The sequence below is a fragment of the Hyaena hyaena genome, unplaced genomic scaffold, assembly GCF_003009895.1.
Source record: "Hyaena hyaena isolate Hyena2069 unplaced genomic scaffold, ASM300989v1 scaffold_109, whole genome shotgun sequence".
NCBI lineage: Eukaryota > Metazoa > Chordata > Mammalia > Carnivora > Hyaenidae > Hyaena > Hyaena hyaena.
Window position 1 is genome coordinate 3,087,485 of NW_024080740.1, and position 18,540 is coordinate 3,106,024.

Consider the following 18,540-nt stretch of genomic DNA (forward strand, 5'->3'; position numbering starts at 1 on the left):
TCTGATTGATCAAAGTCAAGTAAAATGGATTTTGAACAATTGCCAGAGGAAGAGCTTTAAATTGCTCTTACAACAAAAACAGTGGTAACAAAAGTAGATAGGTCTCAAAAGAACTACACTGAGTAGTCAACTACAGAGTGACACTTTTATTACAGTCATTAAAAAATGAAGCTAAAAAAAAGCTCTGACTCTTCTCACATACTTTGACTTGAACTTTAAAATAAAATAGAACAAAATATAAACTGAAAAGACTGTACAAACCTGAGAATATGCCAAAAAACATATACATAACAGCAAGAAGGCTAGTTTCAACAGTAAGCCAAAATGCCAGAAACAATTTCCTAAGAGAGAAAACATTTAATTTACTAAAAGGTGTAAATTTACATTACAAAATGTATTAAATAGTCTCTGTTTAACATATTAACACTCTGCACAGCCCTTACAGTAACTGAAAGCTGCTTATAGGACACATAAAACATACGTAAGGGGTATAAAGTATAAGGGCACAGAGGAAAAGACAGCATCCTCGCTAGGCCACAACCCACACCTGACACCCTACATGTCTCCTGTTCATTCACTATTAATGTATCTGAAAGCACCTCCTGGGTTCAATCATATCTATTTATTATTCAAAGTTACAACAAAATTGAACAAAACATTCAATGTAATTCTAACAAACATTCTTGTTGAATCTGGCTTAGGTAACGTTGCTTAAACATTAAAAAGTTCCAAGGAAAGGGCTTAAGAACTCCCTAATGGACTAAGGTTTAACCTTAAGGTGTATTTTAACATATGCATATTTTAAGTTATGTGCTCACAGTTTATATATATTGATTTCATTGATTAATATGCTATGCTTGTGTCGAGGGATTAAGCTACAAAGGCTATTCAAAGACATTAATGGACTTGATTAAAGGCTGGAACTCAACTCTTTCCTGCAAAAGTTGTTTGACATTATAAAGGAAGTTAGTGGAAAATATTTTCGATATATAATATTTGGTTGAAAGAGTTAAATTAACAATTTTTAATTTTTCCAAAAAAGGGAAGCCTTTATTTCAATGATAGGATCTTAAGGAGAAAAAAAGCATGAAGAGAAATGAGTGCGCCCTCACTTTGAACATGATCAGTAACTGGCTATGTGAAGTTTGAAGGTGATGACCTTCTGGATACTTGGGTTTCCTTATATGCACAACAGGTCGACAGTAACTGCGTAAAGAGCTGTCTAGTGGATAAATTATATTAGTGCCCTTTAGATCTGGCTGACATAAAAAAGCTTTTTGTAAATGAGTGTTTATCAAAAAATCTCGATACGTGTAAAAAATCAAATAAAGCAGAGCTGCCAAAGACGAGAGAAGGCTGTAAGGTCTGGAACCCTATTGGATTGCTATCGTTTCTGCCTGGGCTCTTCACGCGGGCTCTATGCGGAACAGTCTGAAAACTGCTGGGTCATCTGATGTGTAAAATGACTTGGAAAAATTTAGCTTAAAAAAATATACATACAATATACATACAAACTATTAATCTGCACTGTTACATTCCTTGAATTAGTTAGCTGTACCATTTTAGAATCATAGTTTAAGAACAAAGTTTCAAATGTCAAAACTACACATAGATTTAAACTATGTCTCAATAAAAAATAGCTTTTAACAACCAAAAATAAATTTAGTACATTAAAAGTATATACTTATTAACAGTAAGAGAGTATATTTACCATTTGCTTTCTTTTGGATTATTTGTGGCCATAGTGCTAAAGTAACATATATGACCATGAACCATACAGTGACCAAGGGGACGAAGTAATAGAATTGATAAGGCCGATCCATGACTATACATAACACTACTACCAGGAAATTGAGACGAAATAAGACCTGTTAAAAAGGAAAAGAAAATGGTTTTCATTCCAGGTATGCAGGAAGAGCAAAGACAGATGCTCTCTGACAGAGTACAAACGTTTATTTAAGACCAAAGTAATAACTGTGCAAGTATATTTTACTAATCCTTAAAATTACATTTGTTCTACAATCACTGTAAAGAGTTGAATATAAAATATTTATGCATCATTATATTAACTAAACCCAAGCAAAGCACCAGCCTGAGCTGTCCTCTGGCTACAACTGCCATCTTGTTAAATGTAGGGAAAAAACTGTAAGTCTCCTTCCTAGGGCTACAGTTTATAAGCACAGATTAGATTACCTCAACAAAAGGGTGTCCATTTCATCTCTGTTTGATGTTGATTTACCTCATTTAGGATTAAATTGAGAGTTGTCATAGATACAAAATAATATTACTGAAATTAAAAAGTGTCTCTGGGACCTCTGCAACAGGCATTTCAGACAGTGTGATGTCGCTCAAAGAACACAGAATTTGAGCAGATTGATATTAGAGTCGTACCACTTACTATCTGAACACAGGCAAATTATCTAACCTCTCTGAGCCTCACTGTCCTTTCTGTAAACATGAAGGTCACAACTCAGGGTTGTAATGAGGGGTAAATCATGTTCAGGAAGTGCCCAGCATAAGCTGGAAAGTTAATAAACATTAATCCTCTTCTTAAAGAAAACAACATATTATACTAATTCCAGGTAACTATGTATTTCTACAAAACTGAAGTGAATTAGCAGTGTTGTCCCTTGTGTACTGGTGCTTTTATTAGACATTCACTTAAATTACATTTTCCCTTCCCTCAATAATGAATTATTTATCTCAGATTATTTAACCACAGAACACAGAAATAACACAACTTGAAAGTGCAATGTCATAAATTCAAATTATTTGTGGCCTTATAATGACCATATTCATATTTTCATGTCAAAATGAAAGAGAAAGAACTGAACACATTCCTACCTGACAGACTCTATGAATTCCAAAGTCTCCTTTGATCCAAAAGTATGAGAAATGCCCATACCCCGTCTGAAACAGGTATGCAGCAACCAGAACCCGGATGTGCATGTACACAGGCAAAAACTGTTGACAAAAACAAGCAGGTAAAATATGTTGGCAGTAACTATACTTTGAAATATCAACCTGTACATTTAATCAAGGCAATGGATCAGCGTAAACAGCTGGTATAAGCTCAATAAAAACATTCCTTTTCAAAAGTTAGGCAACATAGAGCAAGCGTTAAAAAAAAAATGTAGATTTCAGAATCAGACCCAATTCAAATTCTGGCTCTGCCACTTACCAGCTACATGACTTTAAGACTGAGTTTTCTAAACTGCAAAATGAGAAGGTTCTTATGAGGAATGCAGGAGTTAATAAATGTGAAACGCTTTGTATATTTCCTCCCTTTAGAATTAAATATATGATATCCATAATTATTAATCATCAGATATACTGAATACAAGGTAACTCTGGATTTCACATTTTCCCAGGAGAGGATTAAAAACAAAACAAAATCCCACATTTTTGGCCCCCTTAAATACATGGACTTCAGATTTGTAAATAGTGTGTAACTACACAATATGTAATCATTTAGCAAAGATATATATATTAAAATATGTGCAAAAATATATAATTTAGAAATATTATTCCCCTCCCATTCTTAATTTTTTTAGGTTTATTTATTTATTTTGAGAGTGAGAGCCAGCAGGGGACGGGCAGAGACAGAGAGATGGAGAGAGAATCCCTGACAGGCTCCACACTGTCAGCACAGAGTGCCTGATGTGAGGGGTCAATCTCAAGAACTGTGAGATCATGACCTGAGCCAAGATAATTTAAACTATGAAATGAAACTATCAAACACTTAACTGAGCCGCCTAGGTGCTCCTGATTCTTAATTTATAAAACAATTTTATTTTACACTCCCACATCAATGTTTCATCATGACCAAGACCCTTAGAATCATTCACCATGGTTTTTCAGAACATCTTATCTTTACCTCTAAGTAAATTGACATGCAACACATTTCTGATCTATATTTTATGGAAATGACTGGAAATATCTCATTGACAACTCCTAATTCTCATACCCCTAGAATGCTGTCATTTACCCTATCAGCCACTGCACCTTTTCGTTTATACTCATGATCTCCACTGGTTTTTTAATTAATCTTGTTTTTATTTTTTAAATTAATCTTTTAGAGGGACAGAGACAGCGTGAGTGGGTGAGAGGCAGAGAGAGGGAGAGAGAGAGAATCCCAAGCAAGCTCTGCACTGTCAGTGCAGAGCCCGATGCGGAGCTCGAACTCATGAAGCCAGGAGATCATGGCCTGAGGCTGAAACTGAGAATCAGAAGCTTAACTGACTAAGCCACCCAAGTGCCCCTTGAAATGATCTTTAAAAGGCTTGTTCAGTGACATCCAACCCTTGAAATGATAATTATTCTTTTAGGGATAATTACTGAATCTATGTAAAAAAATTTTTGGCTTCTATTTTATAGACACATCTGATCACTCTGTAATTATCCAGCATTGACAAGCTTATGGCCACTTCTGGTTAATGTATCTTTTCCAAGTGATACTTTGTAGGAAAAAATAAAATAAGTAAACATCTTAAATAGATTTTGAGTTCTTCAATGTTTGCATCTTTTGTAAATATCTTTGAAATGTACCCTTGAGCACATCATTTTCTTTTCTGAGAGGGCAAAAAGCCCTGAATTTATGATAGGTTATAAATTCTTCAATACCCCCCTCCATATTAGCCAAACTGCTAGGATGCTCTGTGTCCTAAAGTGATCCTTCTTATGCCTCCTTGTCACCTTTCCTTTGTTTACCTTTTTATTCTCTCTGGAATGTTCTTCTTGTGACCATGTTTTGCTTATTCAAATTTTATTCTTCTTTAGAGCACTGTTCAAAACTTCCTATCTTTACTCTCAGATAAGAGTCATTTTTCCTTCCTCGGAATTTTTTTTTTTTTTTTTTTTTTTTAATGTTTATTTATTTTTGAGAGACAGAGACAGAACATGAGTGGGGAGAGGCAGAGAGAGAGAGACACACACACTGAATCTGAAGCAGGCTCCAGGCTCTGAGCTGTCAGCACAGAGCCCAATGCAGGGCTTGAGCTCATGGACCACAAGATCATGACCTAAGCCGAAGTCGGATGTTTAACTGACTGAACCACCCAGGCGCCTCCTTACTCGGAGTTCTTAAAGCGCTGACATCTATGTATCAAACAGAGTTTTAATTTATTGCCCTTCATCACTAGTTCTTTTTAAATGTCATATCGTTAAATCAGAAATTTTAGATGTGATTTTCATCGAATCACAGTGATGAAGGTAGGAAATGTCATATTAAAATAACCTCAGGATTTATCTAAGCCTGTTACCTCATTCTTGAGAGCACTTTAAAATATTTCCTTGGAGTATCTGAACACTTTGAATAGCAGAATATGTACAAATTCCCAAGGCAATCCATTCATTTTCAGATGGTCATTTACTGCTATAAAGTTCCTTTTCAAGAAAAGTTAAAATCTAACTCTATGTAAAAGCTACCAACTTCAGTCCCCTAGGGCAATGCTATGCAACAGAAACAAAATGTGAGCCACATAGTACACTTTTAATATGGGAACCAGAATATTTAAAAGCTCAAAGAATCAAGTGAAACTAATTTTAATAAATATAATGTATTTAACTTAATATATACAAAATACTATCTTTCTAACATGTAATAATCATGTAACAAGATATTTTGTATGTTTTATACTAAATTTTTGAATGGAGTAATTAATTTATTACAATTAATCATACTTAACTGGTATGTATTTCACATTCAGAGTACATCTCAATTCCAACTAGCTATATTTCAAGTGCTCAACAGTCACATATGGCTAGTGGCTTCCATAATGGAGAGTCTAGCTCTAGAGCCTTTTGCATACACTTAATCACTCCTATACCTGATTGTTCTATAAGTATCTGAAAATAGCTGTCAAACCTAGGTTAACTATTCCCAATTACTTTAATCACTGTCCATAAAACATGCTTTGAAATGCCTTCAAAACTGGGCCTGGGCCTACAAACCTGGGACTTGGTTATTACATTTAAAAAGTAAATACTATTCATTTAAATTTAACACTATCACAGCAATATGCCAAATACCTGCCAATGTTGGATTACTGAAAATCTCAGGTAATACTTCTCCCAGGTTTTTATTTTAACATATTTTAAACCAGCAGAAGAGCTGTAAGAATAGAGCAATGGACATCCATATACCATGCTGACCCATTTTAAAGAATGCTGCAGACTACAAGAACATTCCTAAGTGTTCTAGCAAATATCTTTTAAGAAGAAAAAATAGCTTCTTACACAATCATATTATCATTTTCATAACTCAAGATTTAATACGACTATAACAGTATTTATTGCACAATTTATTTTCAAATATCCTTGATTGTGCCAGTAACATCCTTTATGGTTTAAAAACAAATTTTTTTTAGCAATTTGGAATCAAGGATCATACATTGCACTTAGTTGTCGTTTCTACTTTAATACAAATTATTTTTTCTTTTATCTGTCATGAGTCAAGTACTATAGCAAAATTTTAATATTAAAATGTTTGGAATTCTAACTGCATTATAATTAATAGCTAGGTTGGCTTCTGATTCTGTTGTTTTTTCTAGTCCCACAAATTTTCCCTTAAGATCTTTTATTCGGATCCTTTCATGAAAGTTACTTACAAACTCCCAAAGGAAAAACACACAGTGGAACATAAAATCATCTACTGTATAAACCTAACTCGCTGCACTCTCCATATTAAATTCACAGTGTTTTATCCATATTTCCTATAAATTATGCTTTAAAAGAATGTTTATACCAACAATTGCAATCTGCTAGACCATCTGGATAATCTTAATAGTTCTCTGTATTTTTTATGGTTTCTATTTTAGTGTGAAAACATGGCAAAACTAAAGTTTGACACATTTTAACATATTTTACTCAAAATAAAAAACATTAAGATTAGGTAATTGAAATAACCATGGCAGTTAAAAAGAGTTTTTAATGAGGGTAATCCCTCAAATATCCAAGAATCAGGTCCCAAAATATGTTATAAGCCATGCTAATAATGCTTTGCCAGTGTAGACACAGGTAATTTTTAACCACAAAATTCTATTATATAAAAGAACAGGAATATGTTAATTAATCATAACAAATGGTTTGTTAATGAAAAGTATGTCCTTCCAGAACAGGGATTTTTAAAAACTGTAATTTAGGATATATTGGGATGTAGTCTAAGATATATTAGAATTAGAATGCTCGCTTGGCAAATGATTATAACAGAATACCAAATTACCTTCTTCCTTTTGTGATCCAAATTCTTTCTGGAATCACTGAATTGAGGAACTTAATCTGCCATTAATTCTTTCTATCTGATTTTTTTTTAAATAGGAGTATCACCCTTTAATATGTCAGCAATTAATTATGTCTCTAAGTGGCATTTTCTTAAAACAAAAGCCTTTTTTCTTTCTCAAATTAATCTAATCTTTATTCATGTGTCAGAGATATTTCTAGGATTCAATATTCATCTCTACTGACTTTTTAGAGAATCTGACAAATTTATCCTCCAAATTCTGAGCTGGGCCTACAAACAAACAGTCTTACTATCCTCATCTCCTCTTGCCTTGAAATGTCTTTTACTGTCTTGGATCTTCTGTAATCACTTGAACTCACTAGGTCCCCTTCAGTTGCAGTATGACAGGAATTTCACTGCCGCCACAAATGCACATAGCATAGCCATGCAATTTCAATAAAAATGAAACTTCATTCCTTCATCTTTTGCCCTTCAAACAAACCATTCATAAAATCACTGACAATTTTTGAAAGTAATGAAAAGATTCAATGAAGAATAATATTATTTTCAAATTGTTGGACATATCTGAAGAAAACTTCAGTATTATTTATTTTCTTAACTGCTACTATGGAAATTTCAAAATACTTCTGCTGTCTGGACAACATTCCCTTCTTATCTCAATTTATCACTGATTCAAACACTATTTACAGATGTGTGCTTTATGTAAGCAAAACAATAAAAAAAACATTTCAGTAGTTCCATAATTATGAATGGGTTTCTTAAATTTTGAAAACATATTTTATAGAAATCGGTTTGTATCTTCACTATAAAACTTGCATGAAAAGTAGTTATCAGATCTAGATTCACCCTCAGAAGCCTGCTTTACAGTGTAGCTGGAATGTTACAGCTCGGAACACTTTTTTTTTTTTTTTTTTTTAACCCTGAAAATCCAGGGTATCCTGAGACCATGAGAATCCTATCTTTTAAGACAACTAGGGAGAAGGAAAAAATGATTTTGTCCTGGTACAGCACATCAATGGTACAACGGTAGTCCATTAGTACCGGAGTTCTTTGAATACTGGAGCAAGACAGTTCTAAGGTTTTTAAACCTCTGAAAGTATAACAATAGTTGGTCAAACTGCCTAAAATACAAGTAAGGGTAGAATATAAATATACTCATCTAATTTGATTTCTTTTGATAGTAACTTGCCTATTTGAAATCTTTTGCAATTAAGTGTCATCTATATTGTTTCTTCCTAAATTTAAATCAGCAGTCTAACAGGGTGGCATGAGTTAATACCCTTAGGTTATCAGCTGTTTCTACTCAATTAAAATTAAGGTCAAGTATTACAAATAAATTATCGCCTTGGAACTATACATTCTCAAAGAGTCAGGTGGTAGGAGGAGAATGGGAAGCCATAGAGGTTGGGTGGAAAATAAAACAGGTCTCTACATGGTAGAGACTATAAAACGCAAAAGAGGTGACGCCCTTCAAGAAACATTAAAGTGCCACTATTTCCCATATTTTCTGAATTTAAATTCAAAATACTTACTGTACTTGCTCCAGAGATATGATAAATCAGAATCACAAGCTGCATCCAGCCTTTCCATTCATCTGTTTGCTCTCTATTTAACACTTTAGTCTGTGGAAAAGAACCAGTCTGTTTCAAAATTCATTATGAAGGTATTATTAAGTAAATTTTTCTTATAGGACATAAAGCTAAGGCTTCTGTCAGAAGCTTGGGGGGAAAAACAATTAAAGAGTGTCATTTGATTTGATAAGAGATATAATGAAACCGTTGAAATAAAAATGAATTGGAGAATTAATATAAACTAAAGGAGATTTTAAATATTTAAGTTACTACTCATGGTTTTATATTAATATTACATTTAAACTATGACAGATGTGTTTGTGAGTCTAAAAAAATGGCATTTTATAATTTTCTTTAAAAAATCTTAGGAGTTTCAGCTGGAGAAGATCTTACAGCTCTCATACTTTACTGTGAAAAAAGGGTCCATTATTATAGTTTATTTTCCCAAAGAGATGAAAAAACTGATTAGTCATCCTCATGAGAGTTACTTCTTACAAGAGAGTTTATTAATTCAAATAAATCATGCCTTATAAAGAAGTTACACTAATATTCTGAGCAATTACAATAATTCTAAAACAGGAAACTCAGAATATTATAAGCAGTGCCCACATTATTATGTAAATTCTAATTTGTTTGTATGCATGTCTGACTGTATAAACATATAAATATGTTTGTACATATAGGCATTTATTAATTATATCTTTTAGTTACTTTGAAAAAATTTACTATAAGATAATAGTATCTCATGTTTGCAGACCATTATAAAATTGGGAGCACCTCCACTCTCCCCATCCCCAAACAGGCAAAATAATACAAAGTCATGACATCTGTTTCACAGATCATTGTTCACCAATGTTTCAACAATCTTTATGTAACTCTGAACTTTTTCCAAACTGTTTCAAAGAAAACAGCCGTTAAGAGTCCACCAAGCAAAATACAACCACAATATTCTTTTGTCCTCTTCTGTATACGCGTGTGAATATCTGGCAAACAAATGATCTTATTTCTTTAATCTAGAGTTTATAATGAGATGAAAGGGTTAGCATGAGCTAAAAAGAAAATGATTCTTACCTCCTTGGTATTTTCATTGTAAAATACTCCCAAAACCAAGATGTAGATAATTGGAATAAAGAAAGTTGAGTGTGTGTAAAACTTGTTTTCCTTCATAAATAGATTTGCACGGTCACACATATAGAAATAAGCCATTATCAGGCCAAGTTTGCAGAAAGACTGTAAAAGTATTTCTAATGGAGACACAGGGGTATTGATAATATTTTTCTTTTCCTCTCCACTTTCCAAATCAGTGCATGGCTTATTCTTCCGATGAGTGTTACGATGAATTACATAAAAAATTAAATATCCGATAATAGATAAAGTGAAAAAACAAGCAGCTAGCTTCTGTATGAGGGTAAGAGGAGGCCGAGGCTGACAACAGGAACCATCTACAGGCTTCAAAATCTTATTGCAATACACGTTCATAAGAATCATTGCACTCTGTGAACAAATCAAGTTATTTGGTTATTATCTTGTCAGTAATGCAGCTCGCATTAGATTTTCTCTTGTGAATACTACTGACTTTTCAGCACCGAAGCCAAAACGCCTTTGTACTTTTTGCTACCATTTCCCAAATACTCATGCAAATAATGGTATTCCTTAATCTGTAATAGCAAGTTCAAGGTTTTTCAAACTTCCTGGACTATGATCCATAATGAAACATTCATTTTATAATGTGACCCAGAACACATCCACAGGAAACAATATCTATCCTTACTATCTAGAATGCATCCTGACATTTTTCTAATCTATTCTTAAAAAAATAAAATGCTGATTTCATGACTATTGGGCCATGACCTTCGGTAAAAAACCTACTGACAGATGTCAAAGCCCAAAGAACTTTAATTAGCAGACTTTCAGGATACTTAAGATGGAGTGTCAGTCTTTAGATGTAAAAAAAGATGTAAAATTACTGCCACTGAAAAATCAGCAATTCTTAGCTACCAATGTTTGTAAGATGCTTTTCATTTGGTTTATCGTTTATGGACCACACAGAATTCTAACGTTTTAAGATTTCTAATGTTAAATAAAATGTGAAATCTTCAACATGGTTTCATTAGAGTACACATCTTCTAGATGTAGTTGCCAAGATTCTGCCTAGTTGAAAGTTCAATCAAATCTAGTTTTATAAAAATTTTATAGTTTAGGCAATTTTGGAACTCTAAGATGATTATATTTTTTAAGCCTAAACATTCAAAATACTCAACTAGTTAGACAATCTCATCCTTTAGGCCCTGCAACTTCAGGAAGTTCTGTACCTGGCAATCTTGAAGATACCAGCCTACAAACTCCAACCCAAGGTTCTTAACCAGTTCCAGGGGGTCCACAAAGCCCCGCAAAGTATATGGAGAACCATGTGTGTGTATATATGTAAACATGCATTTCTGCAAGACAGGAACAGAATCATTCCTTTTTATGGAATAATCAAAGGTGTTATGTGATTCTCAAGAAGATTAAGAATCACTCCTTTATAAGAAAACAACTAAATAATATCTGCTGTACTGTATGTGAAAATTTATAATTCTACAGTTCTCTTTCTTCTTTAACCGAAAATCCTTTTCCACCTGTCGATTTGTTCAGTAGCTGCTATGTACCTTGAATAAAACCTAGGGTATAAAAACTATAAGAAAATAATAAAAATTATGCTACATGTTTTAAAAATGTGTCCTTCACAGAAGCTTGACCTTACAAATTTAAGGTTTTTAAGGTAAAGAGAACATAAAGCAGTAATTTTTAAACAGAAGAGTGCTGAGAACTGATAAGCTTAGGAGACAAGGTATGATAAGAATGAGTAGCACTCAATAAATGAAGTTTCACTTCCTCCCTGCCATAACTTCTTTCCTTCTTAAACTACGACTCTCACTTGCATAAAAGCAAAAGTAGTTCTATGTGCATGTTTAGATAGAATAACTATAAGTAATTAAGATTGTAATAAAATAATTTGTTACTATATTATAGTGACTTATAGCTAAAACCAATAAGATATTATAGTTTCTATCTCCTGATAGATACAAGAATTCTTACAGTTTCTCTGCTGGATTCAGGAAGATGTAAGCCATCCAAAGACTCCATGATGGTTTCTTGAGCAATTAATTTGGAAACACTGAACATCTTAACATTTGATTTAGAATTTCTGGTGCTACTATTCAAAATACTGACTGCTGCTTCATTGTAGGCATCTATCTTCTCATTAGTGATCATTTTCCTGTTTTCACTTAATAGATCTTCATAAACTGGATCTGTACACAAAGCACATATTTTTAAAAACACATTAAAAAAAATCCCTACTGGTAGAATTAGTGATCATGCAAGGTCATTCACTGCACTTCGTATTTGGTTGTGAAAGTTCAGATACTTTGAATCAATCAATATCTCCTTTAAATCTAAAGAACTTCTATCCCTGTCTTCTCTTAGGTACACAGCTTTGGTAAATATTTTTATCTTCTAGCATATCTTAGGAGTTTAAAATTTGGGGATATTGAGTGCCACTGGGCAATGGGAATTTAAAACTGGATCGGGGAATAGGGTGCCTCAGTGGCTCCGTCGGCTGAATGTTCGACTCTTGATTTTAGCTCAGGTCATGGTTTCACGGGTCCCTGGGATCAAGCACTGTGTCAGGCTCCACATCAGACTCTGAGCTCATGGCATGGAGCCTGCTTAGGGATTCTCTCTCTCTCTATCTGGCTCTCCCTCTCTGTCTCTGTCTCTCTCACTCTGCCCTTCCCCTGCTTATATGCTCTCTCTCAAAATAAATCAATAAACATTTAAAAAAATAAATAAAACTGGATTGGGGAAGACTGACCAATTAAGAGTAACAGTCAATCTTTTTTCTCCTGTCACTGCTATGTTCACACAATTAGGAGGTAATGTTATTGAGGATCAAATTCCTTATCACTTACCATAAATATTTTTTTTCTCATTTTAGTAAGAGAAAGGTTAACAATGAGTTTGTAAATAACATAGACTGCAGAATAATCACTACTCTTGTTGTTCCATTTAACTTGATATTCAATTTGGAAATAATGGTAAGAGTTTCTGATAGGCAAGTTGAATTGCTAAAATATCCAAGGCAATTTCATATTGTGCTAGGCATTAAATAATGGACATTCAATAAACTCCTGAAATGACCTGATCCAATGTCAATGTTCTCTTAAAGAATTTCATTACCAAGTATAAAAGAGACGGGTATGAATTTAAATACGTTCTGTCAATTCTAGAATATATTTGCTTCCAATGACTCTAATATTATGAAATAAACTTAACAATTTTTGCCTATATTTCCTAATCACCATAAATATGCTTTGTAAGAAATTAAAATCAGAGGTAAACATTTCATTTATCTTTGAGAACTTACTCTTTTTGTTATATGCTGAAGCCATTTTGTATGCTGAGGCTCCTTGAAAGATGTTTTTGTCTATTTATTATTTATTTTTACTTATTATTTTTATTAGTCTGTTACTTAAGTTCAAAAAAGGAAAGCAAATAACTCAAATTTATTCTAGTTTTGGAAACCTTACTTCTTTAAAAAAATTTTTTTAATGTTTTATTTATTGAGAGAGAGAGAGAGAGAGACAGCGTGAGCAGGGGAGGGTCAGAGAGAGAGGGAGACACAGAATCTGAAGCAGACTCCAGGCTCTGAGCTAGCTGTCAGCACAGAGCCCGATGCGGGGCTCGAACCCAGGAACCGTGAGATCATGACCTGAGCAGAAGTCAGATGCTTAACTGACTGAGCCACCCAGGCACCCCTGCAAACCTTATTTCAAGATTTATTCTCATAAAGAAGTAATATTGCTTCTTGAAACTGGAGGAGACAATACAAACCCATGCTTCAAAATATATACACAATGAAATTTGTTCGTTACTCATTCCTTACCTTGTAAGACCCAATAAACATCACTTGTCTTTGCCAGTTTTTCTAAAAGTGGTGCTATGGAGGTAATGTTCATTTTATATTGGGAAAGCGCTTCGTTGCTACCATTGTGAATCTTGATAGACCACTAAGAAATAAAAAATAGGCATTAATTCAGTATTTATCACAGAAAAATTATGATTTGCACTACTGTAACAAGTTATTATTTTAAGATAATCACTTTATTCAACATTAGAATAAAACTTGGTCAAATTATTTCATGAAATCTATGAAGGCAATTTAAAAAAGCTGATATAACATTAGACACTCAATGTATAACATTCAAGAAGAATGTAATTTTAGATGTAAAATAATATTGACATTTAACACCAAGTTTATTAAGTTTATTCAGGTTGCTTCATTAAAATTCATCAGCCTCATTAATTATAATAGAAATAGGAACTGAAATATAGGTAGAATCAAGAATTCTATTTAATATAAGTTAACGTTTCCTTAGCATGTCCTTAAGTATGAGCCAAAGATCCTTACGTAAGAATATGCATAATAACTCACCGTGGCAGCTCCTGCTACAATCACATGGGGCTTTGCAACAGAATCCTAAAGAAAGAAAAATCTTTACAATCGTGTTCTATCCAGATATGGGAATGAATATAAGTAACCTCACTTACTTTTTGCCTTCAACTTAACTTCTTCCTTCCAAATGCATTTTAATTTTCTAGAGTTCCTTACTGGATTCTCATTATAACAAGATGGCACATCCATCCAATGCCTAAAACCTTACATGGTTATGTGGCTATATAGAATGGCATGAAGCTTGTATGTTTAATTTTTTGGTGTTCCAAAAAAAAAAAAAAAAAAAAAAACCCAAAACATTTCACTGAAATTTAATATGGCTTAATATTATTCTGAACTCTGAGTAAACTGTTTTGAGTAAAACTCTAAGTATATTATGTCAGCCAATTAAAAAATATTCATGAAGACTACAGAGTACATAGCAAAAATGCTAAATAAAATACAAGAAATGTAATCTTTGGAAAAGCTAAATCCAATATGTATTTAACAAAAGAAACTGCTAATTATCATAGACCACAATGTGCAAAGAAACAAGGAGAAATTTGGTAGAGCGCCTCATCAAATGCAAATTGTACTATTACTAATACTACCAATTATACAGTACTTAGTAATTTACTGAGTTCTCTTAAATTGGCTCATTTGAATATAGATTCTTGCCACCTGTGCGACAGGCAGGAAGATATTATACACATCTTATCAAATTAAGGATACAGACTCAGAAAAGTTTATAGGGTATTGCTGAGGCCTGGAAGGGACAAAGCCAGAACTTAAGTCTTGTGACTTCTAAATTTAGTGCGATTTCCACATCAAAAGACCTGCTATTATAATCATGTGCACAAGGAACAATTAAAAATAAGCAAGATACTTAATTAGAAAAAAATCTGACTCATCTATGAAAATAAAAATGACAGGTATTATCTCATTGTAAAGGTAGAAGACTGAAAGCGGAGAAAAAGAGTAACAATAATTTCCTTCATAGATACTCTCACTTCCAGCCTAGTGTGTTTCATTTTACACTGCTATTTTAGTGGAACTTATTCCTCATCTCTAGGTTACTCCCTTTCTCATGTGTCACAGTGGTTACCCCAAATCTTATTTCTCTTCTACGGGTCTCTCTTGCTTCCCTTCTCAGTTTCAATATAAAACTTAATCCTCAGATTTCATGGAGAAAATGGGATTCATCTGGCCTATGTGCACTAGACTTCCTTCCTCTATTCTTACAACCTCTCCCAGCCTATCTTCCTTGAATAACAGTCAATGGCTAATCCTCTTAATGGCTAAGCCTTACTTTGTGTCTCTGTTGCCTCCCTCTTTCTCTCCAGGGCTATATCCATGAATGATCGATCTCCAATTCTCATCAATTTCATCTTCCTTCTCCAGTCCCTTTTCTTCCCCATCTACAAAATGCTAAAACATCTTTATACTGAAAAAATGTTCCTTCAAGCCTGCCCCACTCTCAAATCCTTCCGCCTCACACCATTAACCAACAGATTACTTGGAAGAGTATTTTGCTCTCCCCATGTCAATTTTTTTTATCTCTCATTTAAGCCTCAATTGATTATGCTTTGATTTGGGGCTTCACCATCCACTAAAACTGAGCCCATTCATGAACTGTGGATTGCCACATTCTCTTAGCTTCATTCTACCCTGTCTAGTTCCTAAAGGAACACTTCTGACTGTCCACTTTTTAAAACTCTTTCCTCCCCTGTGTGTCACATGTTAGTTATTCTTCTCCTGCTTTTCCTCTTACCCCCTTTACTGCCCCTTCTCAAAATATTTTTGATAGCTGCATTACCAAGCCCTCTTCTTTAATCTTTAAACTCTCTCTATTCAATGTCTTCCATTCAAATAACTTTAGCTATCACCTCACACAATACCCAGATTCTCCAAATTCATCTGAGTAGCTCAGACTTTTCTTAATGAGTACCTTCACCTACAAAATTAAATCCAAATTGTTGGTTTCTTCACAGTTCAGCCTAATTTTCCACTATTGCCCCAATACATGTCACCATTCTCTTGTTTAAATGTTTCAGTGGGTCTCCGCTACCCTCAACATAAACTCAATATTCTTATTTTTAGGAAATACACCCTGAAGTCTTTAGAAGTAATCAAAACATAAATAGATAGATAAATGAATTTATACCACACCAAATACAGCTTAGGGTATTATTCATAATGTAATATCTGCTTACCTCGTCTCTTATTAGCCCTCTCCTCAAATGAGGCACATGAAAATAACAGCCAAAACCAAACATAAATAAAGAAGCACTTTGAATTTAAGCTCCAGCCATACTAACACTGCTAGTGGTTCCCCAAATAGGCTATCCTCTAACTTCAGTATCTTTGCGTATGCGATTTCCTGTACGTGAAATAATCCTCCTTTCTCACACCAGATCCTCATCCTTAAGATCACTTTATCTGAAAACTAGTTTTGAGAACTTACAGTTAGTGCCTACTTTCTGTAACTGGCTGTACCTTATTCTTCCCCTATTTTGGCACTTGTCACATTACTTTCTTAACTATATCTGCCACTCATCTGGAAACTCTTTGAGGAGAGGAACCTATTACGTTAACTGGGTATCAGCACTTTTTAGCCTAGTACCTAGAAAATGGCAGGTGATTAATAAATATCCGTTGAATCACAACAGAGTTGTCTAAATTCAACTTTGGTTTTATGCCTGTAGGCTACAATAATGCTCTTTCAGTTAATAAGTGTTATCTTTCTAACCCTACAGTTCTTCTGGAAATATTACCTTCTCTGTAGAGCTTTCTTAAACCAAAACCTGTATCTAACCCACCCCATCATAAATGCCTCTATCCATAGTGCTTTCATAGTCCTTTTGTGCTTGATTCTCTACTTACTCTTCATCTTACCATATTATTATTCATCAGGAAGTCACTATACACTAGTTACTGCAAATTCTTTGAGGGCTGAGACTGAGGCTAATTACTAGCCACACTCCTAACACCAGCATGAAGCCAGCAATATTACATAAATGATAAAAATATGGATCATTTATTCTCAGGGTCTAGCTGCTTACTATGAAAATAATTTTAAAAACACATAAGTTTTTATGTATACATAAATGCATACATACATACTTTTTATTTATTTATTTTTTTTTTACAAATAGTTTATTGTCAAATTAGTTTCTACATAACACTCAGTGCTCATCCCCAAAGTGCCCTCCTCCATGCCCATCCCCCCCTCCCCCCCACACCCATCAGTCCTCAGTTTTTGTCAGCATTCAAGAGTCTCTCATGGTTTGCCTCTCTCCCTTTCCCCCACCATTTCCGCCCTTCTTCTCCCCCTTGTTCCTCCGTCAAGTTCCTCCTAATCCTCCTATACGTGCAAACATATGATATTTGTCCTTCTCTGCCTGACTTATTTCGCTCAGCATAACCCCCTCAAGGTCCATCCATGTTGCTACACATGGCCAGATTTCATTGTTTCTCATTGCCAACATACATACTTTTTAAATAAATGAAATCAATCAATTAATCAATCTTTGGTAATGACACGGTCATCTACCTAAGTAAGTGGAGTCTTTCCCGTCCTCCAGTAGTAATAAGGAATCTTACAACAGAATCCAAAGCTCTAAAAACTGGTTTTAGCAAATTGTAAGAACTGAAAATCTGGATACGCAATGTAACTCCAGGTTAGTATGTAACAAAAGTTATCTAGGATTTTGCAGGACTTATAAATTATACTGCACTGATGTTTCTTTAACTGTTAATTTCTACTACTTTAATGGATATACTTTCAGGTCCAGCACAGATATAAAACATACGTTTAAATCATTTGAAATATATACATGCAACATTATTCTACACTTTTGGAATAAACATATCAACAAAAACAAAACACAATTATGTGAGACTGCAATTTTCCAGAAAGGTGAATTCTAGAAGCTGTCTGCATGTTTTGTTTTTTGAAAACTTAAACATTTGTCAAAGAAACAAAGTTAAAATGTTGACTAGGTTCCCACTGGATCCTACAAAAGCTTATTTGGTGTATGAAGTGGCTACGGTGCTAAACATATACTGTGAAAAGAAACAAGGAAAAATACCATTGCAGCACAAGTAATTAAGCAAAACAAGGTCAACAAAATTGAATATGGTTTTATCCACCCCAAATGCAAACACCTCTGGGAAAGAAGACAGGTTTAATTAAAGGACAAAGAGCTATATGGAGACTACCATGGAGATTCTAGAGAGGACTCTGCAGTTTT

General features: G+C 33.9%; 1 protein-coding gene across 1 annotated transcript in view; it reads right to left on the reverse strand.

The window, feature by feature from the left end:
- CASD1 (CAS1 domain containing 1) overlaps positions 1-18,540 on the reverse strand; it is a 50,787-nt gene that overhangs the window by 12,506 nt on the left and 19,741 nt on the right. Inside the window, exons 6-13 of the mRNA XM_039236280.1 lie at positions 14,288-14,332; positions 13,739-13,862; positions 11,890-12,104; positions 9,883-10,305; positions 8,773-8,862; positions 2,845-2,964; positions 1,712-1,868; positions 262-341 (exon numbers count right to left, since the gene is read on the reverse strand). Coding sequence (XP_039092211.1) covers positions 262-341; positions 1,712-1,868; positions 2,845-2,964; positions 8,773-8,862; positions 9,883-10,305; positions 11,890-12,104; positions 13,739-13,862; positions 14,288-14,332 — 1,254 coding nt within the window. The remainder of the gene's footprint in view (positions 1-261; positions 342-1,711; positions 1,869-2,844; positions 2,965-8,772; positions 8,863-9,882; positions 10,306-11,889; positions 12,105-13,738; positions 13,863-14,287; positions 14,333-18,540) is intronic.